Source organism: Malaclemys terrapin, chromosome 8 (assembly GCF_027887155.1).
Source record: "Malaclemys terrapin pileata isolate rMalTer1 chromosome 8, rMalTer1.hap1, whole genome shotgun sequence".
NCBI classification, from domain to species: domain Eukaryota; kingdom Metazoa; phylum Chordata; order Testudines; family Emydidae; genus Malaclemys; species Malaclemys terrapin.
Genome location: NC_071512.1, coordinates 21,882,748 through 21,897,511, shown reverse-complemented (window position 1 = coordinate 21,897,511; position 14,764 = coordinate 21,882,748). Strand labels below are relative to the sequence as shown.

General features: G+C 41.9%; 1 protein-coding gene across 5 annotated transcripts in view; it reads left to right on the top strand.

Annotated features, from left to right (window-relative positions):
• The first annotated feature begins 1,285 nt into the window (after nucleotides 1-1,285).
• Nucleotides 1,286-14,764, top strand: part of CSNK1A1 (casein kinase 1 alpha 1) — a 51,955-nt gene continuing 38,476 nt past the window's right edge. For 4 of the 5 annotated variants that reach the window (XM_054036968.1, XM_054036966.1, XM_054036969.1 and 1 more), the window contains exons 1-2: nucleotides 1,287-1,819; nucleotides 2,634-2,740. In XM_054036968.1, coding sequence (XP_053892943.1) covers nucleotides 1,697-1,819; nucleotides 2,634-2,740 — 230 coding nt within the window. In that variant the 5' untranslated portion in view covers nucleotides 1,287-1,696. Of the gene's footprint in view, nucleotides 1,820-2,633; nucleotides 2,741-14,764 lie in introns of all 5 variants that reach the window. The other variant, XM_054036964.1, reaches the window with a different exon arrangement.

Genomic DNA, 14,764 nt, shown 5'->3' with positions numbered 1-14,764 from the left:
AAGTCAGGTACCTGCTCCAAAAAGGTTCTAGAGGAGATCCATCCACTTATAAAAAGATAAGCTGTTGCAACTCCTTTGACTTCAGTGGGAGTGGACCCATTTACACCTGGTCTGACTTTTAGGCCCTTTATATCTTCAAAGTATTCTTCACCTAGGGTCCCCTCAGCCACTTTACAAAGAGCCAACCAACCGGCAATATTTAGCAGATTGGTTTGTGGGATGGACAAAAAGTAGCTGTGCATGTGCAGCCAAATTTTCAGAAGTGGCCACTGATTTTGGTTACCTCTGGTTTTGGGTGCCCAAGTGTTGCCAGCTTTCATGCCATTTGGTGTTTTTCTAAAGCCCCAGCACCCAGAGTCACGTGATTAATTGAGGATCTCAGCTTTGTTAAAAAATTGTCTCTGTCCTTCATGTCCGTAGAGAAAACTTGAAAATATTAATCTTAGAGGCTCAAAAATCAGACGCCAAACAAAAAATAAGTCCAAATTGAGACTTTTGAAAATCTCGTAATTTTTAAGCCAAGCTCATGATTTTTCTGTGGCTTGACTCATGATTTTTTAATACTCAGCATGAGCAATACTGCCAGCTAGAGACATTGTGGGCTTGATTTTCCAGTGCTGAGTGTTGAGCACCAATTGAGCAACTCCCACTAACTGCACTGAATGCTGCAACAGATGCTGAAGATCTCTGAAAATCAGGCCCCGGCTGTCACAAGCTGGACACCAAAAATGGAAGCACCCACAATGAGATGGCCCCCATCTGAAGGGGGCTGAGATTGCTAGCCCAGGGCCCTGGCTCTGCTTTCCCCAAAGCAAAGCTGGCTGCCAGAAACAGAGATCTGGGTCTCTGGGGTGGCTTGGGGGGCTCAGCTGCCCTGGAGCAGAGTCTAACCCGCTGCGTGTGCTCTTGCTGCAAAGCCCACGTGCCCCTCCCTGGCCCCATTCCCACCAAGTTGGCCATGTCAAGTGACAGAGGCTCCTAGTGATTTTGAAAGGCCACTGGCCCTTTAAGGATGGGGGGCGGGGAACAGGTGAGGAGGACGGGCAGGCATGCGCCCGTTCCTTTTCACCCTTCCGCCTGGATTCCGAATAGGGTTGTGCGCATGTGCACTTGCGGAAGCGGACGCTGCGTGAAGAGCCAAGCTAGTCATTGACTTTGATTTAACTCCTTCTACGCATGCACGCTGGCTCAACGTCCTCGCCTGCCCTCTTAGCTTGCACATGCGCGTTTTGTGTCCTGTCGACCATGCACAGTAGCTGCCCCGCCCCGTTCCCAGAGTGCCCTGCGCGGTGAAGAAGCGGCGGCCGCAGAGTGGAGGCATTTTGTGTCCGTGATAGCAGCCGCGCGATATACAAGATGGCGGCGGCTACTGAGTGAAGTACCAGCGGCGGCGGCCGGGATCCGGCGGTGCCAGCTGCGCTCGGATCCCCAGAGACTCCCGGTGCCACTCCCGTATCTCTGGAGCGGGCAGAGAGTGTAGTGGCGCCCGGCCGGGGAGTAGGGCAGAGCCGCGGAGGAGGACGCCCGCCGCAGGGGCCCGGCCTAAGCTGAGCGGCGGGGACCAGATTCCTCCTCCGCTGCCGCCTCCCACTCCTCCTCCCGGGCGGCGCAGAGGCCCCGCAGGCCCCTTGCTCCAGTGTAGGACCCCCGCCTCACTTCCCCTCAGCGCCGGGAGGGCCGCGAGCCGCCCCTCACCATGGCGAGCAGCAGCGGCTCCAAGGCCGAGTTCATCGTCGGGGGTAAATACAAGCTGGTGCGGAAGATCGGGTCGGGCTCGTTCGGGGACATCTATCTGGCCATCAACATCACCAACGGGGAGGTAAGGGCGCCACGTAGCCCCGCAGGGAGCCCCGGGACTCATCCCTTCAGGCAGTCCCCGCCCCGGGGCACGCACCCAGTGACCCTCATCGAGCCGGGGGCCTGTCAGCCCAGGGAGCCCAGGCCCCTGTGGTTGGTTTCACCAAGAGATTGGGCGATCAACGTACCCGCCGGGGTGGTTAGTCCGCTACCAGAGGGAGGCTGGCCCTTCGCAGGAGAAACTTACCTGGTGATAGCACATCGATTCGGGGGATCTCCACTTACCCTGGGGATGGGTGGTAGAGTTAGGAACATCCCCTCTCCTCCCCCCCCCCCCCAAGGGATATGTCCCTTGCCATCAGCAGCGTAGGGGATCGTCTTCCCCTCCCCCAGTCATCCATCCCTTTCCACTTTGAGGGGGTACACACTTACCGGGCACACACTTACCTGGCACTCAACATATGGGGAGAAACACAGAAGACCTCCCTACTCTTCGGTTTTCTTCTTTTTCCTCTCTCCATCCCACATTTTTCCGAGCCACGAAGAAACAACTCCCATCTCGATTAGTCGTATGGATCTGAAGACTAAACATCTCTAGTCCTATTTCCCTCCCAGGATGGATATTTATGCACAAATCAGCACCGTGTGGATTTTATTTGCAGAGCCCTGCTGCTCCTCCATATTATGGATACTGAGCTAGTGTTGTGAGCTCTAGAAAATTTTCCCATATTCCCAAAATCTACTGCAGCAGAGCTCTGAGTGGGAGTGGAGTGCTGTGGTCCTCCTAAACCCCTGTGCTTGGTGGATGCTCTGATCCCTGTTCCCTCTCACTGCAGGAAGTGGCTGTGAAGTTGGAGTCTCAGAAGGCCAGGCATCCCCAGCTGCTGTACGAGAGCAAACTGTACAAGATTCTGCAAGGCGGAGTTGGCATCCCCCACATAAGGTAAGAGTCAAATAGGCTGTGGGACATTAGTATGGACTCTTGTCCAGTGCATTGTATGATGGGGCTCCATGGTTAGAGAAGGGTTGAGTGTTTTTACTCAGGATTGATTTAGGAGGTGGAATAGTGTGTACACTGTAGAATTAGCAGGATCTCTCCCACCCAGCCTTCCCCATTCCCCCTTACTGCCCTGTTGATTTCAGCCTTTTATGCAGCAATCCCTGAGGAGGGGGAATTCCTGCAGGATTTGTGTTTGGGAGTGTAGGCTGGCTTCCGGGGAGGCAGCATTGGAAATGGCTGCTCTCTTTTGTTGTGTTTTTGTTCCAACATGTCTTCCTTCTCCGCTCAGAAAATGGCGGATGGACGTGACTAACCCTTCCCCCATCTTCTGTTGGGACATGGACATGCTCTGGCATGTACCTCTCTTCCTTCCAGCACATTTGTGTGTCCGGAAGGCTCAGGTCTGCAGAGAACCTCCAGGGGGAATGAAATGGCAGCCCCCTTCTGTTGCCCACAACAGATGCGTCACTGAGCCCTCTAGAGATACAGTGCCAAGATTATATCCCCTCCTCCCCCCCATTCCCTTGTTATGCAGCTTCCTTGTTTCATGCTAATTATGAAAACTTGTTTTAATACATCGGGGAGGCTTAGTTAGAACTATTTTTAAATTTTCTTAGTAGTGAAGCAGACTTGAGAATTGGATTATTGTACTAATACTGGTAGGTCAGCCAGGTGAGCAAGAATAAATCAAAAACTGGTGGGTTCCCCTTACTTCAGTATAGAGATGAACTGAAATTTAACTATCTTTATACAAAAACTTTTTATAAGAGTTGTCACTTTTCAAGAGCTTTCATTGAAAGCTTATTGTATTTAAAATTCTGTGAATTGTGTTTAACATCTGTTTTGTGGTGGGTGAGAAGAAAATCAAAACTGTTATTGGAGTCAATGGCTACATAAACATAACTCAGTGGTTTTGCAAAGCATAGGGTACTAGCAATAGTTAGGATTGGAGGAATTAGATTTTTATTGGTAAATCTTGATAAACATCAGTTTCACCATGTACACACAAACCAATGAAAAAAATATTTCCATCAATAATAGAAATTTACAAATAGGCAAAGTGAGAAAAATGCTGCTTGAGAGCATAGTTTGATTTAAGGATATTTACATTGTATATTTTGAGGTGATGTTGACAGTTTGTGCTTTAATGATTTGAAGTTTTAACTCTTTGAATCTCAACATCTGCTGTCCTAAAATTACTGTTGTCTTATCCCCCAAAATTCCCTGCAACTGTCAAATTTTAAATTGATAAATATAGAAAATGTTTAAAAATCGATTTTAGCCATCAGTTGTTTTAAAAAAAAATTAAAATTGGACTGACAAGCCTAGCTATAGTACCTGCTTTATATCCCTTCTTTTTCTTGTTTAATGTACATAAAGGATATAACCCCACAGATTTTGTAGGACATTTTGACTGGCCTCTGTTATTGTAGGACACATTATTTTGTAAATCTTATTGAATACTAATTAGTTTAATGCTTTCCTTCATTTAAAATAAGGACATTTGTGTGTGCCCCCAGTTATGGCATATGTGCAGTAGATATTACTGCTCATAACTATATTGCCATAGGCTGTGTTGTCCTATATATTTAAACCCTTTTCAAAATCAGTATAGCCTTATGTAAGGGTAGAACAAATATAACTGTATGAAGTAAAAAACCTCTAGCTTAAACTGTGAAATCAGAGCTGCATAGACTATGCAACTTCAGCATCCTTTTCAGAGTTTTAAAAAGGAAAGTCTTCCATTGAAGAAAATAACTGAAATTGTCTGTTGAAATGTCACTACTGAAATATTTCAGAGTAGTAGCCGTGTTAGTCTGTATCCGCAAAGAGAACAGGAGTACTTGTGGCACCTTAGAGACTAGCAAATGTATTTGAGCATAAGCTTTCGTGGGCTAAAACCCACTTCAGCTTATGCTCAAATACATTTGTTAGTCTGTAAGGTGCCACAAGTACTCCTGTTCTTCTTACTACTGAAATAGTTGCACATTAAAACTATGCTAACTTGGAAAAATTGCCAAAGCGAACAGATACTTAATATTTCACGACCAGTCTGAAAAAGCAGGTATTTTTAGGTAAATGTAAATTGTTTTTCATTTAAATAATAACATACCTGTTATGCTACCAACAAGTCCTTAACGTAGTATCGTTTCCATGTAGCAAAAGCGAATTACAGTTCAAAGAGATGTCCCTGGGCTTAATCGGTAATAAACTTACCTATTACTGTTTTTTCCAAGCTGAGATGCTAAGAGTCAACTTAAATAATATTCTTGTATAAAACTTACCTACTGTTTGAAAATAACTAGATTGATATCACTGAAAGAAAAAACTTGTTTTTAGTATCTTTCTAGTTTTTTCTTTGTGCATTTGACAGTATTTTATATATCCCATTTCACTTTGTGTATTGTCAGCAATTTCCCCTTTATTTTGAATGTTTTTTTCCACACAACATAGGGGAATGAACAACTGTTCTAAAGAATAGGAAATGATGGGTAATACTACAAAAAATTGGTCGGGAGATTTGGCAACTGATAGTATCTGAAACTACTCGACTCACTCTTTTTTAAAACTGACAAGAGTTCAGGTTAAGCAATCCCTTAGATAATCCTGACTGACACAGTCTCTAGTCAATTTCACTTTCAGATTCTCACAGTGCTAGTCCTAACCGTCTGTGTTCTGCAAAATGTTGCCTTTCAGAACATCTACCTTCATTTGAAATCCTTCCACAGCACTTCTGCTGGGTTTAAATCTTGGGTGGGGAGGTGGGGGGTATACTCTACCAAAATTTGAATTGACAGTCTATAACCACACGTTTCTACTTTTGGCTGGCATCTTGCTCGATGATATCTGGTGACAGTTGCAGTGAGAACCTAAAATAAAGGCTTCTTATTTTGTGTTTTCTACTTTAACATCAGAGAAGGGCAATAACAATTTGTACAATAAAGTTCTTGTCCACAAACATTAAGCATGATGGAATTTGATTCAGGCCAGATACCTGTGTTGCTGTGAATGAAGATGAATAACCTGACTTACAACATGGAGTGTGTCACTAAAACACCCATCAAGGATACGTACATTGTACAAAGAATTAATTTGTTACCTTGATCCTGGTGATGTCCATACATTGTGCATATTGTGCTTGATTTTTCTCTTTAGCCACATGTGATCTGGTACTCTTTAACTGCACTCTTTTTGGGAAAATGTTTGACTTTTATATTTAGTTTAGTTTTCAGTTAAATATTCTGACAGTATACCATGTCAGTACTACAACAGAATGTGTGTAATTGAAACAGTTCGAATAGAATTGAGTTGTGCTCTGCTGGAGGAGAATATTAAGGCAAATTTAATCCTTTTTTCTTCATAAGTCAGGCAAGCTTTAAAACTGTTATGAAACCTTACAGCTGCACTCTATTAAAGTAGTCATAGCAGGAGGCATTGTGATCCAGTGGGTAGGACACTTGACAGGGAATTGAGAGCTCATTCTTGGCTTTGCCACTGGCTTGTTGTGTAATCTTGAAAAAGTCACTCTTTCTGTACTTCAGTTTCCCCATCTGTAAAACTGAGGTAATGCTTTACAAAAGAATTCAAGCTCACGTTTAACAAACTGGGGAAAGTCGAGAGGAGTGCCACAGAACCAATTAAAGTTTCAGAAAATATAACTTATGAGAAAACATTGGAAAAAAATGGGGGTGGTACATCTGGAGAAGAGAAGATTGAGGGGGGACATAAGTCTTCAAATATGTAGAAGGTTGTTACAAAGAGGAGGGAGATAAATTGTTCTCCTTACGCACTGAGGACAGGGCAAGAAACGATGAGCTTAAATTGCAGTAAGGGAGATTTAGGTTAGACATTAGGAAAAACTTTCTAACTGTAAGGGTAGTCAAGCACTGGAACAAATTATGTAGGGAGGTTGTGGTATCTCCCTCCGGTAGTTGGAGGCTTTTAAGAACAGGTTAGTCAAACGTATCGGGTGGACAAACTACAGCCTGGGGGCCACATCTGGGCCTTCAGACGTTTTAATCCCGCCCTCGAGCTCCTGCTGGGAAGCGGGATCTGGGGCTTGCCCCACTCCACGCGTGCTGTGGCTCCGCGCGGCTCCCAGAAGTAGCAGTATGTCCCCCCTCTGCCTGCCCCTTACTCATAAGGGCAGGCAGGGGGCTCTGCATGCTGCCCCTGCCCCAAGTGCCACCCCCACAGTTCCCATTGGCCGGCAACCGTGGCCAATGGGAGCTGCAGGGGTGGCGCCTGTGGACAGCGCAGCACGCAGAGCTCTCTGTCCGTGCCTCTGAGTAGGAGCCAGAGGTGGGACGTGCTGCTGCTTCCGGGAGCTGCTTGAGGTAAGCGCTGGCCGGAGCCTGCACCCCTGACCCCCTCCAGCACCCCAACCCTCTACCTCAGTGCTGATCCCCCTCCCATCTTCCGAACCTCTTGGTCCTACTGTCCTGCACCCCAGAGCCCACACCGCCAGCCTGAGCCCTCACCCCCAACCCCCTGCTCCAGCCTGGAGCCCCCTCCCACATCCCGAACTCCTCATTTTTGGCCCCACCCCAAGGCCCGCACCCCAACTTCGTGAGCATTCGTGGCCCGCCATACAATTTCCATGCTCAGATGTGGCCCTTGGGCCAAAAAGTTTGCCCACCCCTGGTCTAGATAATACTTGGTCCTGCCTCAGTGCAAGGGACTGGATTCGATAACCTATCGAGGTCCCTTCCAGTCCTACATTTCTATGATTCACTGCTGAGACCTGTGTATAAAAACCACTAGATAACACCTTTGTTATGCTGTATCTATATAAGAAATAAAATGGTAAGCCTGAGTTACTAATGTAAAGATTATGCAGGCTAGCTTCTGAAAACATGCTGGGCCTTCTTAAGCCTGGTCTGCACTAGAAAATTTGGTTGATTTAAGTGTGTCCATTTGAATGAAAAATCCACACCCCAGAGCGGCATTGTTAAGCCAACCTATGTGCCTGTGTAGACAGTGCTAGGTTGATGGAAAAATTCTTCTGTTCACCTAGCTACCACCTAGGGAGGTGGACTACCTGTGTTGACAGGAGAACCCTTCCTGTTGCCATAGGTAATGTTACACTGAAGTGCTGCACATACCCTACACATATCAAAGCAGTAAACACGGAAGTGCAGTTACTAATACTTTTGCAATAAGAGGCAGCCTCTTTTGAATACTCAACTCTCTTGCCTCTTAGATGCAAGCGCAGAAACATGCTTAGATACATCTAGTCATCTTGGTTTTACTGGATCTTCAGATATGTTGAGATAAATTAGCTAAAAAACCCCTTACATGTCTTCATAATTTATAAAGAAGCAAAAGGGCAAAATCCAATTTTAAAATACATTTTTTGAATGTCACCTCAAAGAGCTGAGAGAGCTGACAGTACATGAATCCTCAGCCTTCACTGTAAACAGGACAGGTTGGAGACTTTGCAATCCTTATGTTTAAGATAAACACAAACAGTCAGATTTGGGCAGGAAAGGTTTTGCTTTATGGTGTAAAAGAAATCTTGAAAAAAGGGCACAGCTATTATTCCATACCCCCACCATGCAGACCCCTTCAAATTATTAAGAATTTGAAAATAGTTCTGAGTACAAAGAACTATATAAATGCACTAGTAGTTAAACAATCTAATGTGTGTTCTTGACTTGTACATTTATTGTGCAACATGAATTTCATTTTTGATTTGACAGAAAGAACTTGAATCAAGGTTATACTTCTTTAACTGATTTTTGTGCCCTAAGACAGCTCTGATGGACTGAATGAAAAGTCCACATTCTTCTGACAGGTTTATTCTGATGGTTCTAGGGCATTATGTCAGTCCCCTTCTTGTACTGTAATGCATTTTCATGTTACTTTCTTGTTTAATTGATCACATTAATTTGGGGTATTTGACTTTGTACCAGGTTCCTTGGTTCTGGCTGGCTATATATTTGGCTGGTGGCTTGTTCTGAACTTTATTTCTTGTATTAATTTATTGTAACTTAAATGTCTTTCAGGATGCACCCTCTACATATTTTTAAGTAGGTTTTCTTTGGGTAGAGATTTTTCTTGAGGATTAGTTGTTCAGATGAATTACCAGGATCTGGCTGTATTTGGAATGGGTGATGTATCTGCTCCTTGGTTACAGCTAATCATGTGTAACATATTAAATGTTGCATTTATTTGAGGGCAGAACTAAGGCTGTGGCTACATAAGGCTTGTGTAGACAAGGTATAATAACACATACACTGGTAGGTGATGATTAATGGCACTAAAAATATACCATTGGTTCTTTGATGAATTCCAAGGCTACTGAAAACATATGTATTGTGTATATCATAATTTTCCTTCCACCAGGCTTAATGTTCAAATCTGTTGTATATTGTACAGGTGTTGAGGCATGTTTATGCCAATTTCCATATTCCTTATTGCAGGGGGAGTGGAGAGAGAAGGTTGAAGCTTCTTACAGCTTCCCACCATCTTCTTGGGAAGCAAATTCTAGAAGACTGTTTATGATTAACCTTATTCTCCTGATATGACCTACAAGGTTTAGAGTAGTCTGCCCTATGTTCTCACTATAGGAGTCTTAATACCCCACTAAGCATATGAAGCTGACTATAGTGACATTTTAATTCAGTCGTAAGTAGAATCACACCATTTTATGGAGCTATTCAAATTCAACATTTAGCATGGGTCCTTCCTAACTTACAAAATGAGTAAAACCTACTCTAGCATTAAGCCTCAAGAGTGCAATATGTGCAGTTAGATGAGTAGTGATGTAAAAGACATTTGAAATTTATTAACGTAAAACCATTCAAATTTATAAATATTATAGCTTATGATAATGCACCCTTCAAACAGTGTCCTGAAACATCTTAAAAATGTTCAAGGGTCTTTTGGCTTTACTGTTCACTAGTATCTCCCACAATAATGGACTATTCAGGGAAACGGTGAAGCTGAGTTACACAAAGTACTGCAGGAAGCACAACGTAAATTGAAAAAATAGGTACTTAATAGTAATCCTAGGATTTGTTAGTAACAATAGATAAATAATTATCAGACTTCTTTTCAAGTGAATGTCCCTTTAAGCAGTGTTTTATACAAGTTAAATATTTTAACTGGTGAGATGCATTCTCAGCTTGGAACTGCTTATTTGAGATCATAAGACAGGGCTTGAAAAATAGACCTGCAGACATGGAGAGGGCACAACTGTAACTTCCATCAGCAGCGCTCTGGTGGGAAAAGTCCAGTTCTTGTGAATTGCTGGAAGCAGGGAAGGTCCTGTCAGTGAATTCTGTTTCATATTTGTAGGTGTGTGAGACTCCCCTGCCACTTCTTTTCCCTTCCAGCAACTGATGCTTTTCTTTTTGTGACAGAGCCTTTTGGCTGACAAAGAAGGTAATCTCTGCTATTGAATAGGGATATCCTCAATCTTTTCCAGATCTTCTCCTATACTTGGTTCTGTCTGCCTCTGCTCACAGCTTTATCTAGCGGAAGCAGATACCAAGGTAGCCACCAGTTTTGTCCATTTCAGTATATGTGGCATCCTGTATGCAGTAATTAAACTGACCAGATTTTTGTCGGTTTTTATCCTGCTTGGGAAAGCTGAGCGGCACTAGAGCAATCTAAAGACTTGGGATGAAAGCACTCCATGGGTTCCTCCTTATATTGGAGGATTATTTTTGCAACCCAAAAGGCAGGAAGGCTTAATTTCTATAGAAACCTATGTAGAAACAATTTACCAGATGTAGATTTTCTGCCTTAAGCAATTAGTAAAATAGCAAGTCAGTCACTTAGAAGTGCATATGCAGCATAGAGAGTTCTAGTCAATTTAAATGATCAGGCTGCATTCCATTTATGGGAATAAGTAGCACTAGCATACTTTATATATTTGAAATCTGTCTTAGTTGTACAAAATAGTCACAATATTTTATTTATAGTAACTCTAACTTTCTTATAGAAAGTGTTTAGTTGCTGCTTCTTAATTTAGTACTTGGGTGGCCTAATTTATAACTAACATTAATTGCCACAGTGAGTGACATCTGCTAAATATTTCACTTGACTGTACCGGTTATCCCATATTATGTTAATTGCATTTGTATTCCTGACTCTTACTTGGTCAACAATTAACAATTATTTTTCCAGCCTTATGGAAAAGAACATACAAGTCAATATGGAGAAGCTAACACATATGTAAATTGTAAAATACTTAGGCAATTCAGTCTCAAATATCTCACGGTGACAGGCTCTATTTTTCTTATATATACTCTGTGCATTACATTAGGAGGGGTTGAATTAGCAAGTGTAAAGAATCCAAACTCTTGGTGCATAGGCATACTTGTTTGCCAGGAAATTTTCCTCCATCTTTAATAGTTGAAAGGTGACTGCCATAATGAAACTGTATATTTGAAACAGAAAGATATTAAGGAACCAGTTGATTGGTGCCAGTCAGAATAATTGTAGGCTAGAGCAGTACAGGATACTGACAAAACATAGGGAACCAAGAAAAATAAATGTGTGTAATGTCCCACGTAGAGGTATGAAATCCATATGCGTAAGCTGTGCTGGTCTCAATAAGTTATCACTGATATTTTCAAGTAGTCCATTTCATTAGATGTAGTCTGAGATAAAACACATTTCTATTTGAGTAAACGAGATCTAAAGCTGTAGTGATATGTTTGAACCAATAACAGCTTTGTCTGCATTTCCTCATAGACTCAAATGCACAGGTGTGTTTCCCATGTCTAAGATTGCTACTATGGCTACTTTCTGCTTCAGTTTTATTGTATTTAGTAACATGATGTACTTTGTAACTGTCACTAGAGTGCCTTTTATATTGCTTTGAGATTATTCCTTTGCGTCCTTTTTGCCGGTGTTTGAGTTTTACGTTTGTGCCCCAGTTAAGGGTGGATCTGTATGTTTGAGAACTCTTAGATGGGTATTTATCTGAAGATGTAATGGCTTTTTCTGCTCGAAGTTTTGTGACTGCTGTTTATACTTGTCTAATGATTTGGATTAAGCTCTTACCTGCTGTTTTGTGGAACAGTGAAAGTGATACAACGTGGTCTGAAATCAGGCCTAGAATCTCACTGGCTGTTGGGCTAACATAGAAACAAGTGGTTTCATCTACTGCTCCTACACATGGCTTTCTTCCTTCTCCCTCTGTTAAATACTCTAGTGAGTCCTTCCTCATTCAAGATTGAATGTACAGGTTACTTTAGGAAGTAACATTTGACCATAAAGTTACCGCTTTGATAATTGAACAAAATTAGTCTTTTGTTAATAAACTTGCTATTGTTAGTCTAGTTTCTCAAGATCTTCTATATATTAATTTGTCACTGGCCATATTCTTGTAACATGTCTCACTAACATCAAGGTTTTGAAATTGAAAAGTTTCAAAATGTCCGTTATAGCTCGGCCGTGAAAAACACGTCACTGACTGTGAAATTTGGTCTTTTGTGTGCTTTTACCTTATACTATACAGAATTAATGGGAGAGACCAGTGTTTCTTGAACTCAGGGTCCCGACCCAGAATGGGGTGGTATGGGGGGAGGAGGCGGGGGGTTGCAAGGTTATTGTAAGGGGGTTGTGGTATTGCCACCCTTACTTCTGTGCTGCCTTCAGAGCTGGCTTGCCAGAGAGTGGCAGCTGCTAGCCAAGGGCCCAGCTCCTGAAGGCAGTGTAGAAGTAAGGGTGGCAGTACTGTGACCCCCTTACAATAACCTTGCAAACCCCCCTCCCCACCCTCATTTTGGGTCAGGACTCCTACAGTTACAACACTGTGAAGTTTTAGATTTTAAATATCTGAAATAATGAAACTTACGATTTTTAAAATCCCATCACTGTAAAATTGGCCAAAATGGACCATGAATTTGGTAGGGCCCTAGTTGTAGCCAACTTAAAAGCAGTTGCTGTTTAGAGGATGATGCCTTGGTGGAACTAAGTACAGTAATTGTGCACCTAGCACTGCGGTATCAACACTTTCATTTGCTTTCCTCAAGGTTAGTCATTTAAAGAAATAAAAACCATGGGTTTGCTGAGTAAACACTAAGGTGAATCATGTGACTTGGCAGAATGCCTGCTTGCCCATCTGGGAGCTGCAAACCAAATCCTTTCTCACACCACAGTATCACATGACTTAATTCCCCAGCATAGTGAGATAGACATTGACACACAGGACGTTACAAACAAGTTTTCCAATTCTGCCTATGTATGTTACACTGCTTTACTACAGTAAAAATGTGCTAATGCGCATATATGACTGGAAGGTTTGTATATTTTTGCAAGTCTTTGATGCCATGTAAGGTTTGCTTAATTTGAAAGTCTGTCCTTATCTTAATCAATACCTTTTGAATAGTTCATTTTAATTAATATGAAATTTTCAGCCCATTGGAAAGCAGGGATGCATACAGTTGTAAATTTAACTGACTACTGCCCCAGCTCTGCAGGCCTAAAACTCTCAAGTCTACCTCAATTTCTGATCTCCCAGATTTCTTACCCCTATAAACAAAGAGTACTTTACTAACTTGAGTGTGGCCTATATCTAGGCTTGGCAGGATTTGATTTTTCTTTTTTGATTTCAACTGATACTGAAAACATATATTGATATTATTTTAGACTTTTATCAATTTAAATTTTCAGTTGTGGGAAACTGTGTTTGCAGGACCAGACAGTGGGGAGGTCAGACAGTAATTGTTTAATGACAGTAGATGTTGTTTCAAAAAGTTAGCTTTATAACTGTTAAAAAGCAAATTGTCAACATCACGTCAAAATATACAATGTAAATATCCTTAAAGCAAACTAAGTTCTCAATCATCATTTTTCTTTCTTTGCCTATCTGTAAATTTTGATTATCATTGATGAACATGTATTTTCATTAGAGAGTGTGTGTGTGGGGGGGGGTGAAATCCCATTTATTGACACTTACGGATTAAAAATTGATCATTCCAAGACTACCTGTAAATTCTTAGCCATGCCCTGAAGTAACGACTATTTAGCTCAGAATGCAAGTTATTTCACAATCAAGAAGCATCATTTTACGCAATCATGTGTTTGCTAGTAATTTTGCAACCTCTGAGATCTGACAAACACCATAGTATGATGAAAAAATTAACATGTTTGTGGATTAATGAGCAAGGATGGGTGAGCATCTGCTGTGCCAAAAACCAGAACATGCACACCAAATTTTTAGGCCGCAGAAAAAATAAATATCTTGTGTGAGGCTGAGTAATCTCTTTGAGGACGTTATATAATATGAATTTTTACAGGGTAGGGATCTCAAAGGACTTGCGTATATTCCATCTTTCTTATTAGTGTGTCTAGTGTGAGTGGCTAATTGTGTCTTAAAACAATGTTTTAACTTCTTGACTTCGTTCATCATAAACTTTTTGCCTTGCCTTACTTCCAACACATCCAAAATGTATTGATGCTTCTTGACAGTAAACCTCAATCTGAGATTTAAAAAAAAAAAAGGTAATTTCCTGCAATTCCAGATCCAAGGCAAGATCAGCAGTTAATCTCCAAAAGATATCTGGAGAATTTGTAATCGGAGATGCTCAAATAGCATCTCATATCTGGCTAGATCTTTAAATACCCTTAATTCACCCCAAAACATAAAATTAGGAGTGTATTGTTTAATTCTGCCAGCTGCTTTGGAGCTAGGCCTTTGAGAGAAATCATGTGTAGAGGAGGGGAGAGTTTGTGGCAGGGGTGCCCTAGGTAAGGGCCTCTCATTTTTTTTGGTAAAAATCTAATTTTCTCATAACACAAATGGCAATGCTGATTTTACGTCTGTGTAACATTGTTCTTCTACATGCCAGCTAACATTGATTAAATGAATATAGAAGTATAAAGTTAACTAGACTACTTGCCAGATCTTTCTACGTTGTAAGTATATTTTCCAAGGGTTTGCTTGTGAGAGCCAAGTTTCTGCATTCCTTACTATTAGTTTCCAATAGTAGCAGCTACCAAACAAAC